The 19,416-nt window shown below is 36.7% G+C and overlaps 1 protein-coding gene across 1 annotated transcript in view; it reads right to left on the minus strand.

The window, feature by feature from the left end:
* SDCCAG8 (SHH signaling and ciliogenesis regulator SDCCAG8) overlaps window positions 1-19,416 on the minus strand; it is a 273,954-nt gene that overhangs the window by 197,913 nt on the left and 56,625 nt on the right. Inside the window, 2 exon segments of the mRNA XM_044005377.1 lie at window positions 4,158-4,292; window positions 10,547-10,699. Of these exon segments, the coding sequence (XP_043861312.1) occupies window positions 4,158-4,292; window positions 10,547-10,699 (288 nt within the window).

Raw genomic sequence — 19,416 nt, forward strand, 5'->3', positions numbered from 1 at the left:
TAATTAATGTTTTGATAATTGCACATTATAGCATCACTCAAATACTTGAGTATTTAAAAGTTGTTTTTTAAAAATTATTTCGTTATAACTTTCAAAAACATTAAAAGTACAAAACTGTAAAGCAAAAGGTTTAATATTTTTTAATCTACATTTTTCTGCTACGTCAGAGTACAATGCCAGGATGTAGTTATCTACTCTTATCATTGATAACTTAAAATTCACTATGGCATTATGTTTTATAAATTAAAATTTAATTGCTGGGAACCTAGCTAATGAACAATCTTCCGCAACAGAAATAGAACATAATTAAGAGAATGGAGTATTAATATACTTGTTATGAAAATATTTTGAATAGCATTCAAGAAAGGCATTTTTTTCAAGCAATAGGTTTTTATCATATTAAACAGAAAATATATCACCTTAAAGGTGCATTTTATATTTTTCTCTATATTTTCTGTTTTATTTTTACATTTTAAATTCCCTGTGGCCTTTAAAGAGATTTGCTATACTAAGATATGTGGGTGGTTAAAAGGCAAAATGCAAATTAAGAAATGCCAGGGATACAATGATGGTATAATACAATACATTAATAATTATATTTTAAATTTATTGCATTTACAACTATCATGACTATTTCTAATCACATCATTTCCACTTAATAATTACTTTTGATGCAAACCTTGAGTTTAATATTTCCACAAAAGAGGAATTCTATGAATACTACTATGATCTGATGACATCAGAAAAATCTTCATGTTTTTCTGTCAAATAAATGTTGAAGAAAAAGCACTATAAACCATTCTGCCTTTTGAAATATGAAGATGAATAACAAGACAGGGGCAAGAAACAATAATAGATTCTTAACTATTGGCCCATGGAAACCAAAGGCAAGAATTAAGTTATTACAAGTATTATTTTCAATTCAATAAATGTCTTTAATATATGAGAGTTGAAAATGTTCACCACAAAAGTTTTGGATTTTACAGAAAGTTTTCAATCTCAAAAGTTAAACAGGAAACTAAGAGTACCAAGTTTTGGGAAAAAACCTAAAAGTGCAGAAAATCTGAATATTTGAAAGCCATTACTTGCTAAGATCTTAGCATTTAAGTAAAAACTTTTAAACAACAAATTATACAATTTAAGTGATCATAACTATATTAAAATGACTTAATCTTAACCTCTCTGGACAGAATTTGTTCAGCTTTCTCCTTCATCCTTACACACCCACATTATAAACATTTATAAAAGCCTCAATTAGGATGTGACAAGAACTCTTTAAAACCAAAGAAAATAGAACAAAAACGATTACTTTTACCTAATATATAAAGAATTATTTATAAAGCATTAGTGACATACAAATGTGTCAGTATTTAAAGAAACAAAGGATAGATGGTGAAGAATATTGACTTTTCAAACACCTTTGGATTTGTACTATGAAAAAGGAATTTTAGATCTTATTTTTACATATGAATAAAGCCACCTAGATTTACAACAACTAGATATCAACCACTAGATTTAACAACTAGATATCAAGATACACAGCTTGTATTTCAAAAAATAATCTCAAGAGTGTGATGGTGACTCATAGCCCTTTTTCTTCAAGAATAGTAATCCCCTCTATAACATCCACAACAATTAGGCCTCAAAATAGGCCCTAAAGACCTCCAGTGATGAGATACCCACCATACTCTGAGGCAGTCCATTCTACTTTTCATTATCATAAATTATTAGATAATTTTTTATTATATTAAGGAAAAATTAGATCCAAATTTCTACTCATGGGATCCTCATTTTGCCCTGTGGAACTAGTCAGAACAAGTCTAAACCATCCTTCACTTTTTAAAAATAAATTTTCTTCAAACATTTGAAGATATTTATCAGGTCCCACCTATCTACCTTTCTCTAATCCAGACAAAACATTTTTTCAATTAATCATAGTATGGTATAATCTATCATTCTCTCACTATAATAATAATGCTCCCTATTGGCATATTTCAGTTGTCAATCAATATCCTTCCTAAAAAAGTGGCACCCACTACTGAACACAGTAGCTTAGACATGGTACACATGTGAAAGAATATGACAGGACTATCATCTGTTACCAGAGGTCTAACTTGCAGTTTTGGTGCCTAAGGCAAGCAGCAGGAAATTGAGGGAAGAGGAAGTAATGTACTAGCACACCACTTGGTTTTAAATGCTCTGGCTGCTTCTGGGGAGGAACAAGGCATAGCTGCCAGTAAATTTACCACCCTGGGAACAAGACCAAATGACTCCATTCTAGTCATAACTCTGCCTCTCTCTTTCTGGATATTAAATTTATATTAATTCAGACTAAAACCAATTAGCTTTTTTGGCTGCTGTTTCATCCTGTTAACATACACTGAGCTTGCAGAATACTATAAACTGTTGGCTGACTTGCTCCCCACCCCTTGCCCATCCTTTACTAATAATGATGCTTTTTTAAACCTAAATATAAGAAATTTAAGCTTCTCTTGATTAAATTTCATTTTATTTGAGTATATCATTACACTCTACAGAGATCTTTTTGGATCTCAAAGTCATCATCTATTTAATGGTTTGTGTCATCTGCAATTTTGATAAACATATCATCTTTAACTTCATTTAAGACACCAACACAAATATTGAAGAATTCAGGACCCAAATCAAACAATGGGACAGAATGTAGTGTGTGTGAAGAACAGTAAGGTCAGTATGGTTGGAACATGAAGAGCATGAGGAAGAGAAACATATAATAATATAAGAAAAGTAGACTGAGATCAAGTTGTGATGTATTTAAATGCTCAAAAGAGGAATTCATATTTGATCCTCAGGGTGACAGGGAGCCATTGGAGTTTCATTGAGATGGGGAATGATTTGGTCAGACCGGTACATCAGGAACTTGGATAGTTGTATGGAAGATGGATTGGAGAAGGGAAAAATTTGAGGCAGGGAGAGCAATAGAGTTCACATGAGAAATGATAAGAATCCAAACTATGGTGGTAGCTGCAGAGGTGAAGGCTGAGAGAGATGTGTAGACCTATATGATTAGACTTGGAAATGACTTCAATATGTGGGGAAACTGAAAATGAGGAATCAAGAAGCATATGACAATGGGGTGTCAATTTAAACCTAGGAGACTAGAAACATGTTGTGCCCTTGAAAGAAATAGGGAATTTAGGAATAATGTGGGATTGGTATAAAAGAGAATGAGCTCTATCTTGTACAGGTTCAGTTTAAGACACTTAAAAGACATTCAATTCAAAATGTTTAGGCACTTGGAGATGTGGGACTGGAGCTAAGACTAGGACAATATATTTAGATCAGGAAGCCATTTACATGGAAACGATTAAATGCATGGAAGCTATGACCTTATTTATATACAGAAAAGGATGCAGAAGAAAACTTTGGGCTACATCCACAATTAGGAGGTAAGATATATGGATGATTTAGAAACAGAAAGTGAGAAGTAGTAGTCAGGCATATAGAAAAACTAAGAAAGAGCAGTGTCAAAAAAAAAACAGAATGAGGAACAACCATTCATATTGGAAATTAAAAGATCACTGGTAACTTTTATGAGAGCTGTTTCAGTTCAATTATGAGGTTGGAAGCAAGACTACAAAGGTTTGAAATGCAAGGAAAAGAAAGTAAAGTCAGGTGTAGATAATTTTTTCTATGAGTTTACTATAACAGGGAGGAAAGAAATAGAGGCATAGCTTGAGGGGATAGTAATGTCTAATGAGGCTGTTTTTAAGTATGGAAGTGATCTAGGTGTTTTTATAAGCAATATCCTTTGCATAGGTATAAAACTAAACATTATAACACTACCACCAACTAGAAACTAGTGAAAAGGTCTGTAGGGAAAAGAAGAGGAAGGAGAGAAAGTCATTTTTCCAGTATGTAATTCAGAGTTTGGAAGTAAAAATATTAAGTACACTTCCAAAATTGTAAGCAGAAAATTACTAAAAGTACTGAGAAAGCTGACTGAAAACCAGTGTTATCTCTGACAAAATAATCCTTCTGGTTCATTTTTAAATGTTTTACCAAAAATAGTAGCTATTAATGATTTCTGATGTCAATGAGATATAGTCACTTAGTTTAATTTTATAGCTATAAATGCATTTATTTCAGTAACTGTCCCCCCAACAATCTCTTTTTACCTCTGTGAGGTCCACATCATGACAAGCCAGTTGTTTTTGAGCTTCTTCTAATTGATTAGAGATTGAGAGCTTCTCTCTTGTAACTTTCTCCACCTGAGCTTCTAGTTGAGCCATATTCTGAGATAATGCGAGCATCTGCAAGAGGAAAGAAAGTCTGAGTAAAAAGGGACGAACAAAAAAACCCCATATATTTCTTAATAAAATAAAGACTTGGTCCAACTATCTGGGTGTGCCTTTGTGTTATTTTTCAATTACAACTTCGCCTGGAAATAGGTACATTAATTTATCCCCTACTTTTCCGTGATTTACACTGTGTGCTATGATTCTTATTGATTCTTCAGGCCTCTGCCCCTATTTAGGAGCTGGGTTGTTTTCAGTCTAAATCTAGAATAAGGACTTCACATTTCTCCCTCAGAGGTTTTCATAGATGTCAAAGTTCACATACTGTTTCATCAGGGTTAGGAATTACAGAATCTAATTGTTGGAAGAATCCATAAAAGTCATCTTGTTCAACCCTTAAAAATATGGGCATATCTTTATGGTAATTTGCAATTAGGACTTCTCATATAAACAGGTAAACTGGGAATTGCTCATCTCGATCTATGACTTAGAGCTTTTTAAGAAAAGGTTAACACTTATCATAAGTTTGATCTTGTCCTTCAAGTCAAACTGTCCTATATTTACCTGGTAGTATTTCAGAATCTAATTTGTACTATCTATATAAAAGAATCACCTTTTGTCAGAAGAATAAATATAAGGAAAACATTTGTGCAATGAAAGCACTAACTATTGTACTAGTCTAATGAACAAAAAATAAGTCTGCAGAATGACAAATTTTTAATTGCATAATTTTAATCACTCCAAAAGAATATTTAAGCCTGTTTTGCTAAAAATAGTGAAAAATAATAAAAATATTAACAAAATATTAAAAACATTTCCCCTGTAAATAATACAAACATAAATAATGGAGGTATAGTGGCTATATGTATGTTAATTCAGTCATTTAGGAATTATCAATTTTTCTGAGAGAACTTTGGAGAACTTTTATGTGTAAATATTAATTTCATCATCACAATACTTAATCCTCATGAAATCTTTGTGCATCACTGCTTTCACAAACTGCAGCTGACCAGAGCATAACTGAAACAGCATGGTGTGATAGGAAAAAAGACAAAGGACTTGGGAGTGAAGTGTTCTTGGTTTTACTTCTAGATCATCAATTTACCTACTAGGTAACTCTGGGCAAGTCACTTTATTTCACTGGTTTGAAGATCAGTGTCCTCTTAACTGCAAACTGAGGATAATTTTACATGCATGAATGCATGTGTGCACATATGTATACACACAAACATACATATGGGTATCTATTTATATGGCTAATATATAATTTCACATATACACATCTATGTACATGAATATACATACACATGCATGAATGAATCCATGAATTCCCTCAGAGTTGCCACTGGTTGGTATATAGGACTTACTGAGTGAGAAAACTCCATCTACCAATATAGGTCATGCAATTAAATTTATTTATTTATTTATTTATTTTAGTGAGGCAACTGGGGTTAAGTGACTTGCCCAGGGTCACACAGCTAGTAAGTGTTAAGTGTCTGAGACCGGATCTAAACTCGGGTACTCCTGACTCCAGGGCCGGTGTTCCATCCACTGCGCCACCTAGCTGCCCCGATGCAATTAAATTTTAAAAAATATTTTAAGTGTCTGTTATATACTGGGCACTGTGTTCAGTCCTTGAGATACAAGCATAAAGAGTGAAATAATCTCTACTGTCAATGATCTCACATTCTAATAGGAGATCTGAAAATAGTATGAATAAAGATGATCATTAACCTAATAAGGAAGAATGAAAAGGGGAGAAGAGGGAAGCAGGAGTAGGGGTTTTGGAGGCGGAGGTGGACAGAGAGAGAAAAAGGAGAAGGAATATGAATGCTCAAATAAGTAGGAGAACCAGGAAAGAAAACTATCACAAAAACCCAGAGAAGGGAGACTATCTAGGAGGAAAGGATGGTCAGTAATGGCAGATGCAGCAGAGAGGTAAAGAAGGACTTGGCAATTAGGAGACCATTAATAGGGGCAGCTAGGTGGCACAGTGGATAGAGCACCGGCCCTGGAGTCAGGAGTACCTGAGTTCAAATCAGACACTTGTGACCCTGGGCAAGTCATTTAACCCCAATTGCCTCACTAAAAAAAAGAAAAAGAAAAAGAAAAAGAAAAAGAAAAAGAAAAAGAAAAAGAAAAAGAAAAAGAAAAAGAAAAAGAAAGGAGACCATTAATAACTTGGGGAAGTGGAGTTTCAGTTCGGTAATGAAGTAGAAAGGCAGAATCCCAAAGGTTGAAGAGTGAGAGAGGTGGATACAGTGAATGTAATCAGTTTTTTTCAAGGATTATACCTGAAAAAAAAAAAGAGGGAAGATATGGGATGATTTGAGGGGAAGGTTCAGTTTAGTGAAGGTTTTTTACTTTTAGGTATTAACTTTGTCTGAAGGCAGTAGAGAAGGAAGGAATTGTTGGGGGGGTTGAAAATTGGAGGGGAATAGGATGTGTGTGATAGAGGTGGAACTTCTGGTTCTGAAGTCAGCTCTCTATGCACTACAGTATGTCATCTCTCTTTAAGCTATATAGTACAAAAGTTCTAATGATTTCTTTGACATCTTTTCATTTCCTTAAAAAAATTAAGTTCACGATCATTATTATTATAAAGGCATAATTATAGTTTAGCCATTGCTACGTACAGCAGCAAATCTCAATTGCCAACTAATGTAAATTATATCTTCTTCATTTAGGACAATCTGTGGTTAAACACGCGTTGTGTTCTTTTCAAAGACTATTTTACCAATCATATGTGACAGATCAGCCACAAACTAGAGCATATCACTAATTTCTAGTTCCTTGCCTGTGATTCCTCTCCTACCCTCCCACCCTACTGCCCATTCCCCTCTGCCACTCAGGGCCTTTTCCAGTCCACTTCCTGTCTGCTCTCTCCTATCATCCACTTCCTGAGGTCTCCTCTCCTGTTGTCATACCCTCCTTTTCTCCACTTCTACCATCTGGAAACCAACAATGCAGAAGCCACAGGAGGTGCCCCAACTGCATCTGTTGCCAGGACAGAAGTAAAAAACACAGCTGCAGCACTGCTGGATTTCTAGAACACTGACATCAGGTAAGTCCTTTACTTTGACAGGGGCAGAGAGTTCAGACAGAACAATCAGGCTAGGAGAGATTGGTACACGTTTTTAAAGTCTAATTCTTCCTTCTGTTCTGTTCAGAGATTATTGTCAAGATGCACTTCCCTGAAGAAGGGATACAATTACATTCAATAAACATGGATAAAATGCTTACCATGTGCTAGGAAGCATGGTAGAGCAGATAAGGGCCAGGTAAAAAGATCTGGGTTCAGGTCCTTCCTCTGATACATAATAGCTGTGTGACCCTTGATGGATTATTTTTGTGGGCCAAACAAAACAATGACAAAAACTCAAGATGAAGGCCTAGTCATTGTAGATGGCACATAACAGGAAAATAATGTTTATTGATTATTACCTTCACCTATCCAAATTACCAATAGAAAATAAGTAGACAGATTACTAAAAGGCTCAGGGGGAAAATAGAAATAAAAAAGCAGTATATCTAAAACTGAGTTCATTTTCTTTCCTCATATATCTTATTTTCTTCCACAATTCTGTTTCATGAGTAGCCAGATTTTTAAAAAAGCTGTTATCAATAATGTACATGATCAGAAAAGGAGATAGATGTAGCAGCAGTAAAGAATAATAAATGGACAGCCCAAGTGTTTGTACTGCTATCCATAAAATACAGGATGGGCCAAAAGTCACAAAGGGGTTTCAATATTTAATAACTCCTTTATTTTTTGTTTTTAATTTATAATACCATAGCACCATGTACAGAATATACACAGGAAATGAATTTACATTATGTGTGAAAAATCAAATCTTGTAAATGGCAAAAAAATAGAGAAAATTTTTTAAAAAGTTATTAAAACATGGTGGCTTTTGGCCCATCCTGTATTAAAAGAACCAGAGGAAGGCCTCCAGAATGTTAAGCAGATGTCTTGGGAAGAATTTATGTATGGCAAATTAAAAGACATACCCCCAAAGTATACAACCTGAGAAAATATGGAAATGATACACTAGCAGAAAATATGTGATTTGCACTAGCAGAGAGTATTCTGACTCTGATGAGATCATGGTACTGAAACACCATTCAAGTACTGAAACACCTGGTTTTTTTTAACTTTACTATGTGTCAAGCTTTGTGCTAAGTACTAAGGATACAACTAGAAAAGTAAGGCAGCCCCTTCTATCAAGGGGCTCACATTCTAATGGGGGAGAGACAACATATATGGAAGGTTTCAGCTGCAAGTCAGATGGAAAAAATCCTATGATCCTTAGGATACAGTGGCAAAACAGATGTTAAAGCCTCTCCTTTAATTTCATTTCCACTGATTAAATGATATCAGTTTCTTATGTCAAACTATTTAACAGTTCCAAGGACTCTGGAGTTTCTTCTTCATCAGGGGCTGTAATTTCTGCAGACATGATTGCTGGGCTTCATCTCCAGAGCAGCTGCTACATGGCCATTCTCAAAGTTCTTGGGTTCAAGGTTCTGAGAAGACCCCATGAGAGGAAATGGTGGTAAAGGAGGTGGTGGTTGTCTCTCCTTGAAGGTACCCTCCTGCTTCAGCTAGGCTGGCTTGCCTGCCTCATATGTGACAAATGGTTGGCAATTTGTGGAGATGGCTAGTCTTCTTTCTAGGTCCTTCCCCAGACAATGGCTGTGAGGGCTGGGCTGGAAGCAGGACAAATGATCTGGGAGGTGCTGCTACTCCTAAAGCTTGGTGCCTACCACAGCACTTGGCTGCATATCTTACTGTCTACCAGAAAGACCACGTCTGCCGGCTGAGATGATCTTTTTGGCAGTGTGGCAAATGCTTTGTGTTTGTTAAATTTCATTGGGAAATTGTGATGGCTCATGCCAATGTCTGTGCCATTATCTATTTCACATTTCTGGAATTAAGAATTTGTTTAAATAGATCAGGTCAGTCCTTTTGACTGCATGGATACCTTATTTTCATCATTATTTTTTCTCATTTGGTGTTGATTTTTATCAGGCATGTACTAGTTGTTTCATAAATGCTTATGTTTGATTCTTAGTTGATGGTCTGACTAGAGATGGCCAATTCAGAAAAGGCTTGCACATCAACAATCGATTATCTCCTGTATGTCATGACATGGAGTCCATCTCATTTTTGTAATACTTTGTGTTAAATGCTTACAGCTGCTTCTTACTCTTTTCTGGAGTAAAATATTCACCATATGTAAATGTGGGCTTTTCGGTAATGGATATGCCTTTAGCCTCCCATTTTTTGATCCTGCGCCATACTTTCCCAACACATTTTTTGCTATTCTCTCTTCTGCCCACCTTGCTTTGAAGTCACTAAATACTGCAGCATATGTTGACTTCTTATCAATACAATTCTTTGTAGAATTTCTCTAATTCATTCTCAGAAACAGATGCTGCTGTATAAGCTGCAACTATGCTTATGGCAGTCTTTTTGCTTATACATATAATGAGCACCATATAGTGAAACGATCAAGGAAATTATTTTTCTTTTTGCCTTTGAGGGTATGATGAAATTGAATCTTCATTTGCCTCTCTAAGTCTATAAATCATCCTCTATTTAGCTGTGATGCCTTCTTACCTTCTGGTTTCATTATAGGGAGAACATAAATAATGGCACACTTCAGTTCCTCCAATAGTTGACTCATTGGCCCTCAAATAAGGAGGTTACATTGAGATTACACACTCTTCAATTAAATTTCTAGAATGTCTTAGAATAATAAGGTTCTGAACACCCTCTGTTCCACTCTGTGTCACTCTACAAATGTCCTTACACAATTGGAGGGTAGGAAGGAGAATGGAGAGAAATGTCCTATTTTAATTTTTTCTTGATTTTGCAGACTGCTGTGGTCAGCCTCCTCAATAAACTGCTTCTCTTCTCAGGTAGGTGAATCTTCTTACAGCAGATGGAATTTGAAGCCTTTCCAATATAGAATAACTTGCTAGAGCTTTCACCCCTCTGGTATAGCCTACTGAGAACCCATGATCAGGTGTCACTCCAGAATATTACTTTTGTGGAGAATGTAATATTTTATGTAAGATTGAAATTATATAAAGTTCTTAAATAAAGCTCAAGACAAAGAAAAATGGTAATAATACTGTCATAGAGACTTAAAAGAAGACAAGGTTATAACTTCCAAACTTGTTTAATAAGAACTTGCTATATCTAAGGAAGCATGACAAAGGATTTTCAAGAATTATAAATTTAAATATTTAACACCAATTACCGTTGCTCCCAGGTCTTCCCGTTCTTTTTTCATCTCTTGTCTCAAGACTTCCTTTTCACCGAGTCGTTTCTCTTGCTGGACTATGAGTTCTCTTTCAAATCGACTCTTCTGTCTCTCCAGCTCAGTCTTTAACTGTTCACACTGAATTAAAGCCTATCAGATAAAAATTAATTACTGGGTCACAATATGTAAAAATATAAAAGCTTAAATTTTAAGATTTTTTAAACTAATTTGAAGGTTTTTGGGATTCTCATGTGGGAACTATTAAATATAAAAATATTACCAACCTTGACTGTGAAGGAAAACATGGAAAATAAAATCAGAGGCAATTTTTCTATTTTTATATTTTAAGCTAACCTCATGTTTCTACTGGGAGAAAACATAACATGAATGAACTGAGAAGGACACAGATTTGGGCCTTAAATAGGGTCAGTAATATGATACAGGAGTTAGACAAAAAGTTAAAAAAAAGCGCCCCAATTCCCCATTACTCACTCTGAGTATAACTCTAAAAGAAAATATATAAACATTAAACAGTTGATTTTTTCTCTCATGAACATATTTGGATACTATAAAGAATAATTTGATAACCAATTTAGAAATATGGTATTACATTTAAATTATATACAAGGTATTGTTTGAGATTTTATGATAACCAACCCTTCTTAAATGTATTCAAGTCATGTTTTGGTTAAATAATACATTATTAGCATATCTGTTATAAAAACTATATAATAAATTACAAGATAATAAAGTCACAAACCCAGTGACTATATGGTTGTAGAGCTAGGTGGTGCAGTGGATAAAGCACTGGCCCTGGAGTCAGGAGGACATGAGTTCAAATCTTTCCTCAGACCCTTCACAAGTACTAGCTGTGTGACCCTGGGCAAGTCACTTAACCCTCATTACCCCACCAAAAAAAAATGATACAATATCCATTCCTAGTTAATTTTTTTAAACAGGGAAATTCTTACTTTGCTCATTATATGCTTATTCAGGAAAGAAAAGTCTTCTACTTTTTATACATGTTCTATTTCATGAAGCAATTTTCTCCATCTTACATATTTTGTAGAAAGATAATATTAAAATTACATTTTTAAACCATTTTAATCTGATGCAGCCCTTATCTAAAATACTAATATCTCATATCTTTGTTCTTCCTTGAATTCTTAGAGATCCATGTCCCATAACATCAACAAGACAATTTAACAAGAAAGACTCTAGCAAACTTTTTTTTTTTAAGTTTTGGGTAAGGATATGCTTCCCTCTAGTGAAAACTAGAATTAATACACTCAGTCTTTAATCAGGGAACTTTATGAAGCACTGCTTCTCCTGAATGAGAATTTCTCTTTCATTTGAAAAAATTTATAATTATGATTTCCATAAAATTCTTCTGTAAAGTTTCTGTTTTCATGACTTAAGGAATTTAATCCCTAAAAAAATAAGGAACCCTAATCTAGACTCCAATGCAGACTGTGACTGGGTTTACTATTCCCTAGCTAACCTAATCTTTCTTCTGTATTTGTTTTGTTTCTTCCCAGAGCTCCTACTTACCTCTGTTTTCTATGATGCATTGGCCTTGCCACTTCCTTATGGATTTAATTCCATTGCTATTAGCTATTTAGGCTAATTACAATTTGAAATGCACTCTTTGCCTAGTCTAGGTGCTTATCACCATCACCTTGTCCAATGGCTGGCATACCAAAGGTGTTTGCTGAACTCAATTTCTCTTACAGTCAAACCCATCTAGCTCATTAGCTGCCCTGCCTTGCTTACTGGCTCTTGGCCACCCTGGCTGTATAGAAGCCAACTGCACTCCTACTTCCTCCAAGATCAGAGGTTAACCCTTGGTGAGTTTTGGTTGCCCCAAACTCACAAATAACACCCATGACTCAATCAATCACAAATATTTATTAAGCACCTAAAATGCTCCAGGAATTGTGGTAAGTGCTAGGGATAAATATAATGAATGAAACACTATCTACTCCCAAGGAGCTTATTGAAATGAAAGAAGACAAGTACATGTATAAGTATATACAGAATAAATATAAAGAGGAAAAAAGTACAAAGTAGTTCAATACAAATAGTTTGAGTCAGTTAGGTGGCATAGTAGACAAAGCACTGGGGCTGGAGTCAGGAGGTCCTGAGTTCAAATAAGACATCTACTAGGTGTATGACCCTGGGGTCAAGTCACTTCACCTCTGTCTGTCTCAGTTTCTTCAATTATAAAATGGGGACACTCATAGCAACTATCTCTCAGGGTTGTTTTGAGGATCATGAGATAATATTTGTAAAGCACTCAGAACAGTGTCTGGTACAACATTAGTTGCTATATTAATACTAGCTGTGATAGTAGTAGTAGGTTCAAGAAAGGCTTCATTTAAGTGGTGCTTCAGCTATAAGGATTCTGTGAGGTGAAAGTGAAGAGAAGATGCTTTCCAAACACAGCAGACAGTGCATGGAGACTGGAAATGAAATGTTACTGTGTACGTGTCTGGATCATAGAGCTCCAGAGTGAAAATAATGTACTATGAGGCTGAATAAATAGGTTACAGTAAGACTGTGAAGGGCTCTATAAACTAAAAGGTTTATACTGTATTAGATCCTAGAGGCAACAGGGAGCCACTAAAGTTTATTGAGTAAAGGAGTGACAGTGTCAGAGCAATGATTAAGGAAAATTGCTTTGATGACAATGAGAAAAATAGAGTGATAAGAGTTATTCCACAAGTCAACCAGTATTCATTACTACATACCAATAAATTTTTACATACCAGGCATTTTGCTAATCATGAGTAACACAAATGGAAGTAGAAAGATAGTGCATGTTTTGAGGAGTCTCAAAGAGTTTATAGTCTAATGGAGGAGAGGGAAGGGACAAAACACATATAAGAGGTGGGAGATTGGACAACTAAGGTGGATGGAAGGGGCTTAGTAGAGACAAGTCTGAAATGTATTAAACCAATTAGGAAGGTAATTCAATAATTAAGGAGAAAAGTGAGGAGAGCTTGACCTAAGGTAGCAGCTGTGTAAATAGATAACAGGGTAGAATGCTGTGGAGGTAGAAATGCCAAGATCTGGCAACTTAATTGTATATGGGTGGTAAGCAATGATGTCCAGAGTCTAGGATAATGCTAAGGTTGGGAATGTGAGAGACTAAAAAATTGTGGTGGTTTTAACAAAAATGTAAAAGTTTAAGGCAGGATTTTTTGGACATGTTAAATCTAAAATGTCTCTGGGATATTCGGTTTGAAACGTCTAATAGTTAATTGATAATAGAAAACTAGAACTCAGGGCAGAAACTGGGCTAGAAATAAAGATCTGTGAGTCAGTGGTATAATGCACTTGAACCCATGTGAGTTTATGAGGTTACCAAGAGGGAGTATAGAGAGAGAAGAATATAAGACCATGGACAGGGCTATAGGAAAAACAGTAAAGGGTTGTTATATAAAGAAAATGGGATTAGACAGGCAGAAGAAAAACCAAGAGAAGGTCACAAAAGCCTAGAGAGAAAAGATCATCCACTAGGCAAAGGTAGACAAGGATCAAATGCAGCAGAGAGGTCAAGAAGGATAAAAAACGAAAAAATACTATGAGATTTAGTAATTGACTCCACCACACCTCAGGCTCTAAATCTGCCTTCATAAAAGTCTGAGAGCCAAGTCCTGAGCCTTCAAGCTCAACAGACATTCATTAAATACCATGTAAAGATGACAGTGCCAGGTATTTTGTACTTTTTACTTTGTAAAAATCACATGATCCTGCCTGCCCTCGTTCAACTTAAAGTTTGTTGGCACCCACACTACATCCCCTTTCCCATTTGAAGGTAATAGGAAAGAAACTAGTAGATCAGAAAAGGCTAAAGATTAAAGATAGGGTGATTGGGGTTACAATCTTCTGAAAAAAGAGTGGACAGACTTGATGAAGGACACTTAGAGAAAGTTATGCCTTGGCAAAGCAGTGCCTCCCTCCATTGTTAGAGGCTAGAGGAAAGAAATCAAGAATGGGAGATAATGTTAAGGTATTTTAAGATAAAGAGAAAGGAAGAAAAGGGAACTCAATTATCTCAGTAAAGTAAGAGGCAAGATCCTTAGCTGAGACAGAAGGAGGCATGGCAGGCTTAAGAAGATATGAAATGTAATGGAGAGTAAGACAAGTGTTCAACTAGGGAGACTGCCTTAATGCGAAGTTGCAGGGAAAGTTGTGTAACCGATATTTATAATGTGCAACATTCAATACTGCTGTGTAACTGCCTCCTCTTCTTTTTAGCAAGAGTGGAGGAAGCAGATGGTAGAAGTAATCCAGAGGTGAGGCTGAAAAGGGTGGAGTGACAATAAGACAATGAAACAAGAGATCTGAAAACAGTAGATAAAGTAGAGTTGAATTAGCTAACTACAGGGTCAAGACTGGAAAGGAAAGTGAAATCAGAGTAGGGATAATGTCATGACACAGTACTAAGGGGTAGAAGATGTTGAAGATCTCAATGAAGGCAAATAAAAGGTTTAGGTTTAGGGTAGGATAGAAGAATGTAAGAGTTATTTAATTGGGGGAGCTTCAGACTTAGAGGTGATATAATTTATTCTATTCTATTCTCTAGGGGCAGCTAGGTGGCACTGCAGATAAAGCACTGGCCATGGAGTCACCTGAGTTCAAATCTCACCTCAGATATTTATTAGCTGTGTGACCCTGGGCAAGTCACTTAACTCCAATTGCCTTAAACATCTAGGGCCATCTCCTGCCATTCTGATGTAAATCTTGCCACTGGACCCAGATGGCTACTGGAGGAGAGAGTGAGGTTGGTGACCTTACACAACTCTCCCTCACTTAAATCCAGTTCAGTGCAAGTCATGATATCACCCTGATGTCATGGTCCTCTTCAAGAATGAACTAACCAGAACAACAACTGTATTCTCCAATATATGATTAATCTATGTGTGATTGAGATGGAGTGAAGGGTTAAGTCATGGGATTTAAGAAGTCTGAAGAACTGGACAATTAGGGAGTTTTGAGGGAGCATCAACATGAATGCTGAAGCACCCTAATATAAGGAAAAGAATTGGGAAGGAGAAGAAAATGGTGAATCAGGTGCTGTAGTCTTTCAGAAAGGAGAAATTTCTAATACTGGGCTAATACTAGTGAATTACTATCAACTAATCAATCATCAAGACCAACCAAGTCAGGAATATCACAAGATCATCATTTTAGACCAGGAAAGGAATCTAAACATCTAGTACAACCATTGCATTCCACAAATGAGAGATTGAGTAGAAGAGAAATAAGTGCCCAAAGTCACCCAAGTGGTTGTTAGTAAAACTAGAATTTGAACCCAGGTCCTGTTCTGTAGAAAATTATGAAGGGGATAGTTCCAGAGAAACCAGGGAAGAGCTTTAAGAACTGATGCAAAGTGAGTGAGCCAAACTAGGAAAATTTATACAATATAACAATATTGCAGAGATAATTAACTTTTTAAGACTATGGGGCAGAGGCAAAATGGCAGTGGAAAGGCAGTAAGTGCTTGGAGCTCCTGACACAATCACTCAAAAAAATTCCAAATAATGCTCTAAGACAATTCCTGGAGCAGCAGAACCCACAAAAGGATGGGCTGAGACCATTTTCCAGCCAAAGACATCTTAGAAGCTCAGCAGGAGGGGTCTACTGTACCAGGGTAAGAGTGGAGCCCAATTCTGCAGTCCTGCTGGCATAGATCCAGCCCCAAGCCACGCCAGAAAAAGAAATGCCTGGAGCCTCTGAATCGGTTGCAGCTGTGACTAACTCAGCTCAAAGTCTGGCAAAAGGGCCAAGTGATTGGACGGTGGGGGGTGGGGGGGTGGGGTGGCGGCAGGGAGATTATAGGGGTCTCTGATGGCACTGAGGTAGAACTCTGACATTTTACCCAGGGCTTGTATACAGGACACAGTCTTGGGTGGTGGTCCCAGGTCAGGGAGGGGCACAGGCACACCCGATTTTGCAACCAAAGTGAACCAGATTTGTCTCCAGGTTAAAGAACAAGAATCCTGTATTTACTTACATACCAGAGCACAGGCCAGGTGAGCTGAGAATGTGCCTCTCTTTAAATCTTACCACCTTGGACGCCCTGAAGCTTGGTACAGTGCATCCAGGAAGCAGTGCTCCACTTTAAGGAGTCAAGGGGGCAGCTAGGTGGTGTAGTGTTTTCACTGGCCCTGGATTCAGGAGGACCTGAGTTCAAATCTGGCCTTAGACACCTGACACTTACTAGCTGTGTGACCCTGGGCAAGTCACTTAACCCTCATCCACCCCCGCAAAAGGAGTCAAAAGTTAAGAAATAAGCTGGCAAGATGAGCAGGCAGAAAAAGGTGGGGACCATAGAAAGTTTCTTTGGTGACAAGGAAGATTGAGGTACACTCTCAGAAGAAGATAGCAATGTCAGGGCTCCTACATCCAAAGCTTCCAAGAAAAATATAAATTAGTCTCAAGCCATAAAAGTGCTCAAAAATGCCTTTGAAGATAAAATAAGAAAGGTAGAGGGAAAAATGAGAGTAATGCAGGAAAGTCATGAAAAAAAGTCAACAGCTTGAAAAGCCAAATGGAAAAGCTCTCTGAAGAAAATAATTGTGTAAGAATTAGGGTTGGACAAATGGAAGCTAGTGGTGTTATGAGAAACCAAGATACAATAAAGCAAATCCAAATGAATAAAAAAAAAAAAAACACAGGGCAATGTGAAATATCTTCTTGGAAAATCAGCTGACCTGGATAATAGATCCAGGAGAGATCATTTGAAATTTATTGGAGTACCTGAAAACCATGATCAAGGAACGAGCTTAGACATCATCTTCCAAGACATTCTCAGGGAAAATTGCCCTGATATTCTAGAAACAGAAGGTAAAATAGAAATTGAAAGAATCCACTGATCACCTCCTGAAAGAGATCCCAAAATGAAAACATCCAGGAATATTTTAACCAAATTCCAGAGCTTCCAGGTCAAGGAGAAAATATTCTAAGCAGCCAGAAACAAACAATTCAAGTACTGTGGAGCCACAGTCAGAATAGCACAAGATCTAACAGCTTCTACATTAAAGGAGTGGAGGGCATGGAATATGATATTCCAGAGGGCAAAGGAATTGGGATTACAACCAAGAATCAACTCCCCAGCAAAAATGAGTATAATCTTTCAGAGGAAAAAATGGGACTTCAATGAAAAAGAGGGTTTTCAGGTATTTGTGATGAAAAGACCTAAACTGAATAGAAAATTTGACTTTCAAATACAAGACCCTAGAGAAGAATAACAAGGTAAACAGGAAAAAGAAATCATGAGAGATGCTAAAAGGTTAAACTGTTTACATTTCTACATGGGAAGATGATACATCTAACATATAAGAACTTTCTCAGTATTAAGGCAGATGATAGGAATAAATTTAGGTGGAGGGCACAGGTAGGAATTGCTTATGAAGGGATGATATTTGTAAAGCATTTATTTTTTATCTTTTTTTTTGTGAGGTGACAAGAATTGGGTGGCATGCCTGGAGTAGCTAAGTTGGTGAGTGTCTTGTGTCTGAGGCCAGATTTGGACGCTAGTCTTCCTGGGTGTAGGGTGGGATCTTTGTCCACTGTGTTACCTAGCTGCCCCATGATGACATCTTTAGGGTAAAATTGAGGAGGGAGAGGATTATACTAGGGGAGGGGGAAGGGGAGAGGTAGAATGGGGTGAAATCTCACATGAAAGAAGCAGGAAAGGGCTTATGGAGTGGGGGGAGAAATGGGGAAAGAGTGGGGCAGTGAATGAGCCTTACACTCAATCAGAATTGTCTCAAAGACCTTACTCTCATCAGAGTTGGCTCAAGGAGGGAATAACATACACACTCAATTGGGTGCAGTAATCTAACCCCGCAGGAAAGTAGGAGGGGAAGGAGATAAAGAGGGAGGGGTGAAAGAAGGGAGGGCAGAGTGGGGGAGGGGGCAGTCAGAAGCAGAATACTTTTGAGGAGGGATAGGGTAAAAGAAGATAGAAAATAGAGTAAATATCATGGGGAGAGAATAGGATGGAGGGAAAAAGTTAACAATAGTAACTAAAAAAATTCTTAAGCAGAGGCAAGAGTAACATAAGATGAGGATGAGGATGGATGAATTGATGATGATTGAAGGAAGATAAGGCTTGACTGATGAGTACTTATGATGAGGAGGTCTGATTGATGATGAGGAGTACTGAATGATGAAGATGAGGAGGATTGAGGATAATGATGAGGATTGATGGAGGATAAGTGATTGATGATTATGACAAAACTTATGGCACTTTGCTGAGTTAATGTGAAGAAAATTCTTTGTCAGGTATAAGGTCCTACATGAATGTTATCTATTACTGTTGTTGCAATAATCAACTTCATGGGTTTATTGTAAGGAAATCTCTCTTTAAAGTACTATATAAATGTAGTTTACTATAAAAAAATGATGAGCAGGATGCTATCAAAAAGACCTGGAAGGACCCGCAAGAGTTGATGAAAAGTAAAATGTACTGTATACAAAATAACAGTAATATTGTGAGATGATCTACTGTGAATGACTTGATTATTTTCAGCAATGCAATGATCCAAGACAACTCTGAAGGTTTTATGAAAAATGCAATCTGTCTACAGAGAGAGAACTGATGGTATCTGAATACAGATTGAAGCATAAAAAAGACTTAATTGATCAACAGTGACCCATAATAATTCCAAAGGACATGTATTAAAACATACTATCAACCTCTAAATAAAGGACTGATGGACTCAGTGTGAGGACCGAAGCATGTCTTTTTTCTTTCCTTTCTCTTTGAACATGGTCAATATGGAAATTTGTTTGGCTTATAATGTGTCTTGTTTTCCTTTTGTTTTTGATGGTTGAGGGAGGGGGAGGAAGGA

This window comes from Dromiciops gliroides, chromosome 4 (assembly GCF_019393635.1).
Source record: "Dromiciops gliroides isolate mDroGli1 chromosome 4, mDroGli1.pri, whole genome shotgun sequence".
Taxonomy (NCBI): domain Eukaryota; kingdom Metazoa; phylum Chordata; class Mammalia; order Microbiotheria; family Microbiotheriidae; genus Dromiciops; species Dromiciops gliroides.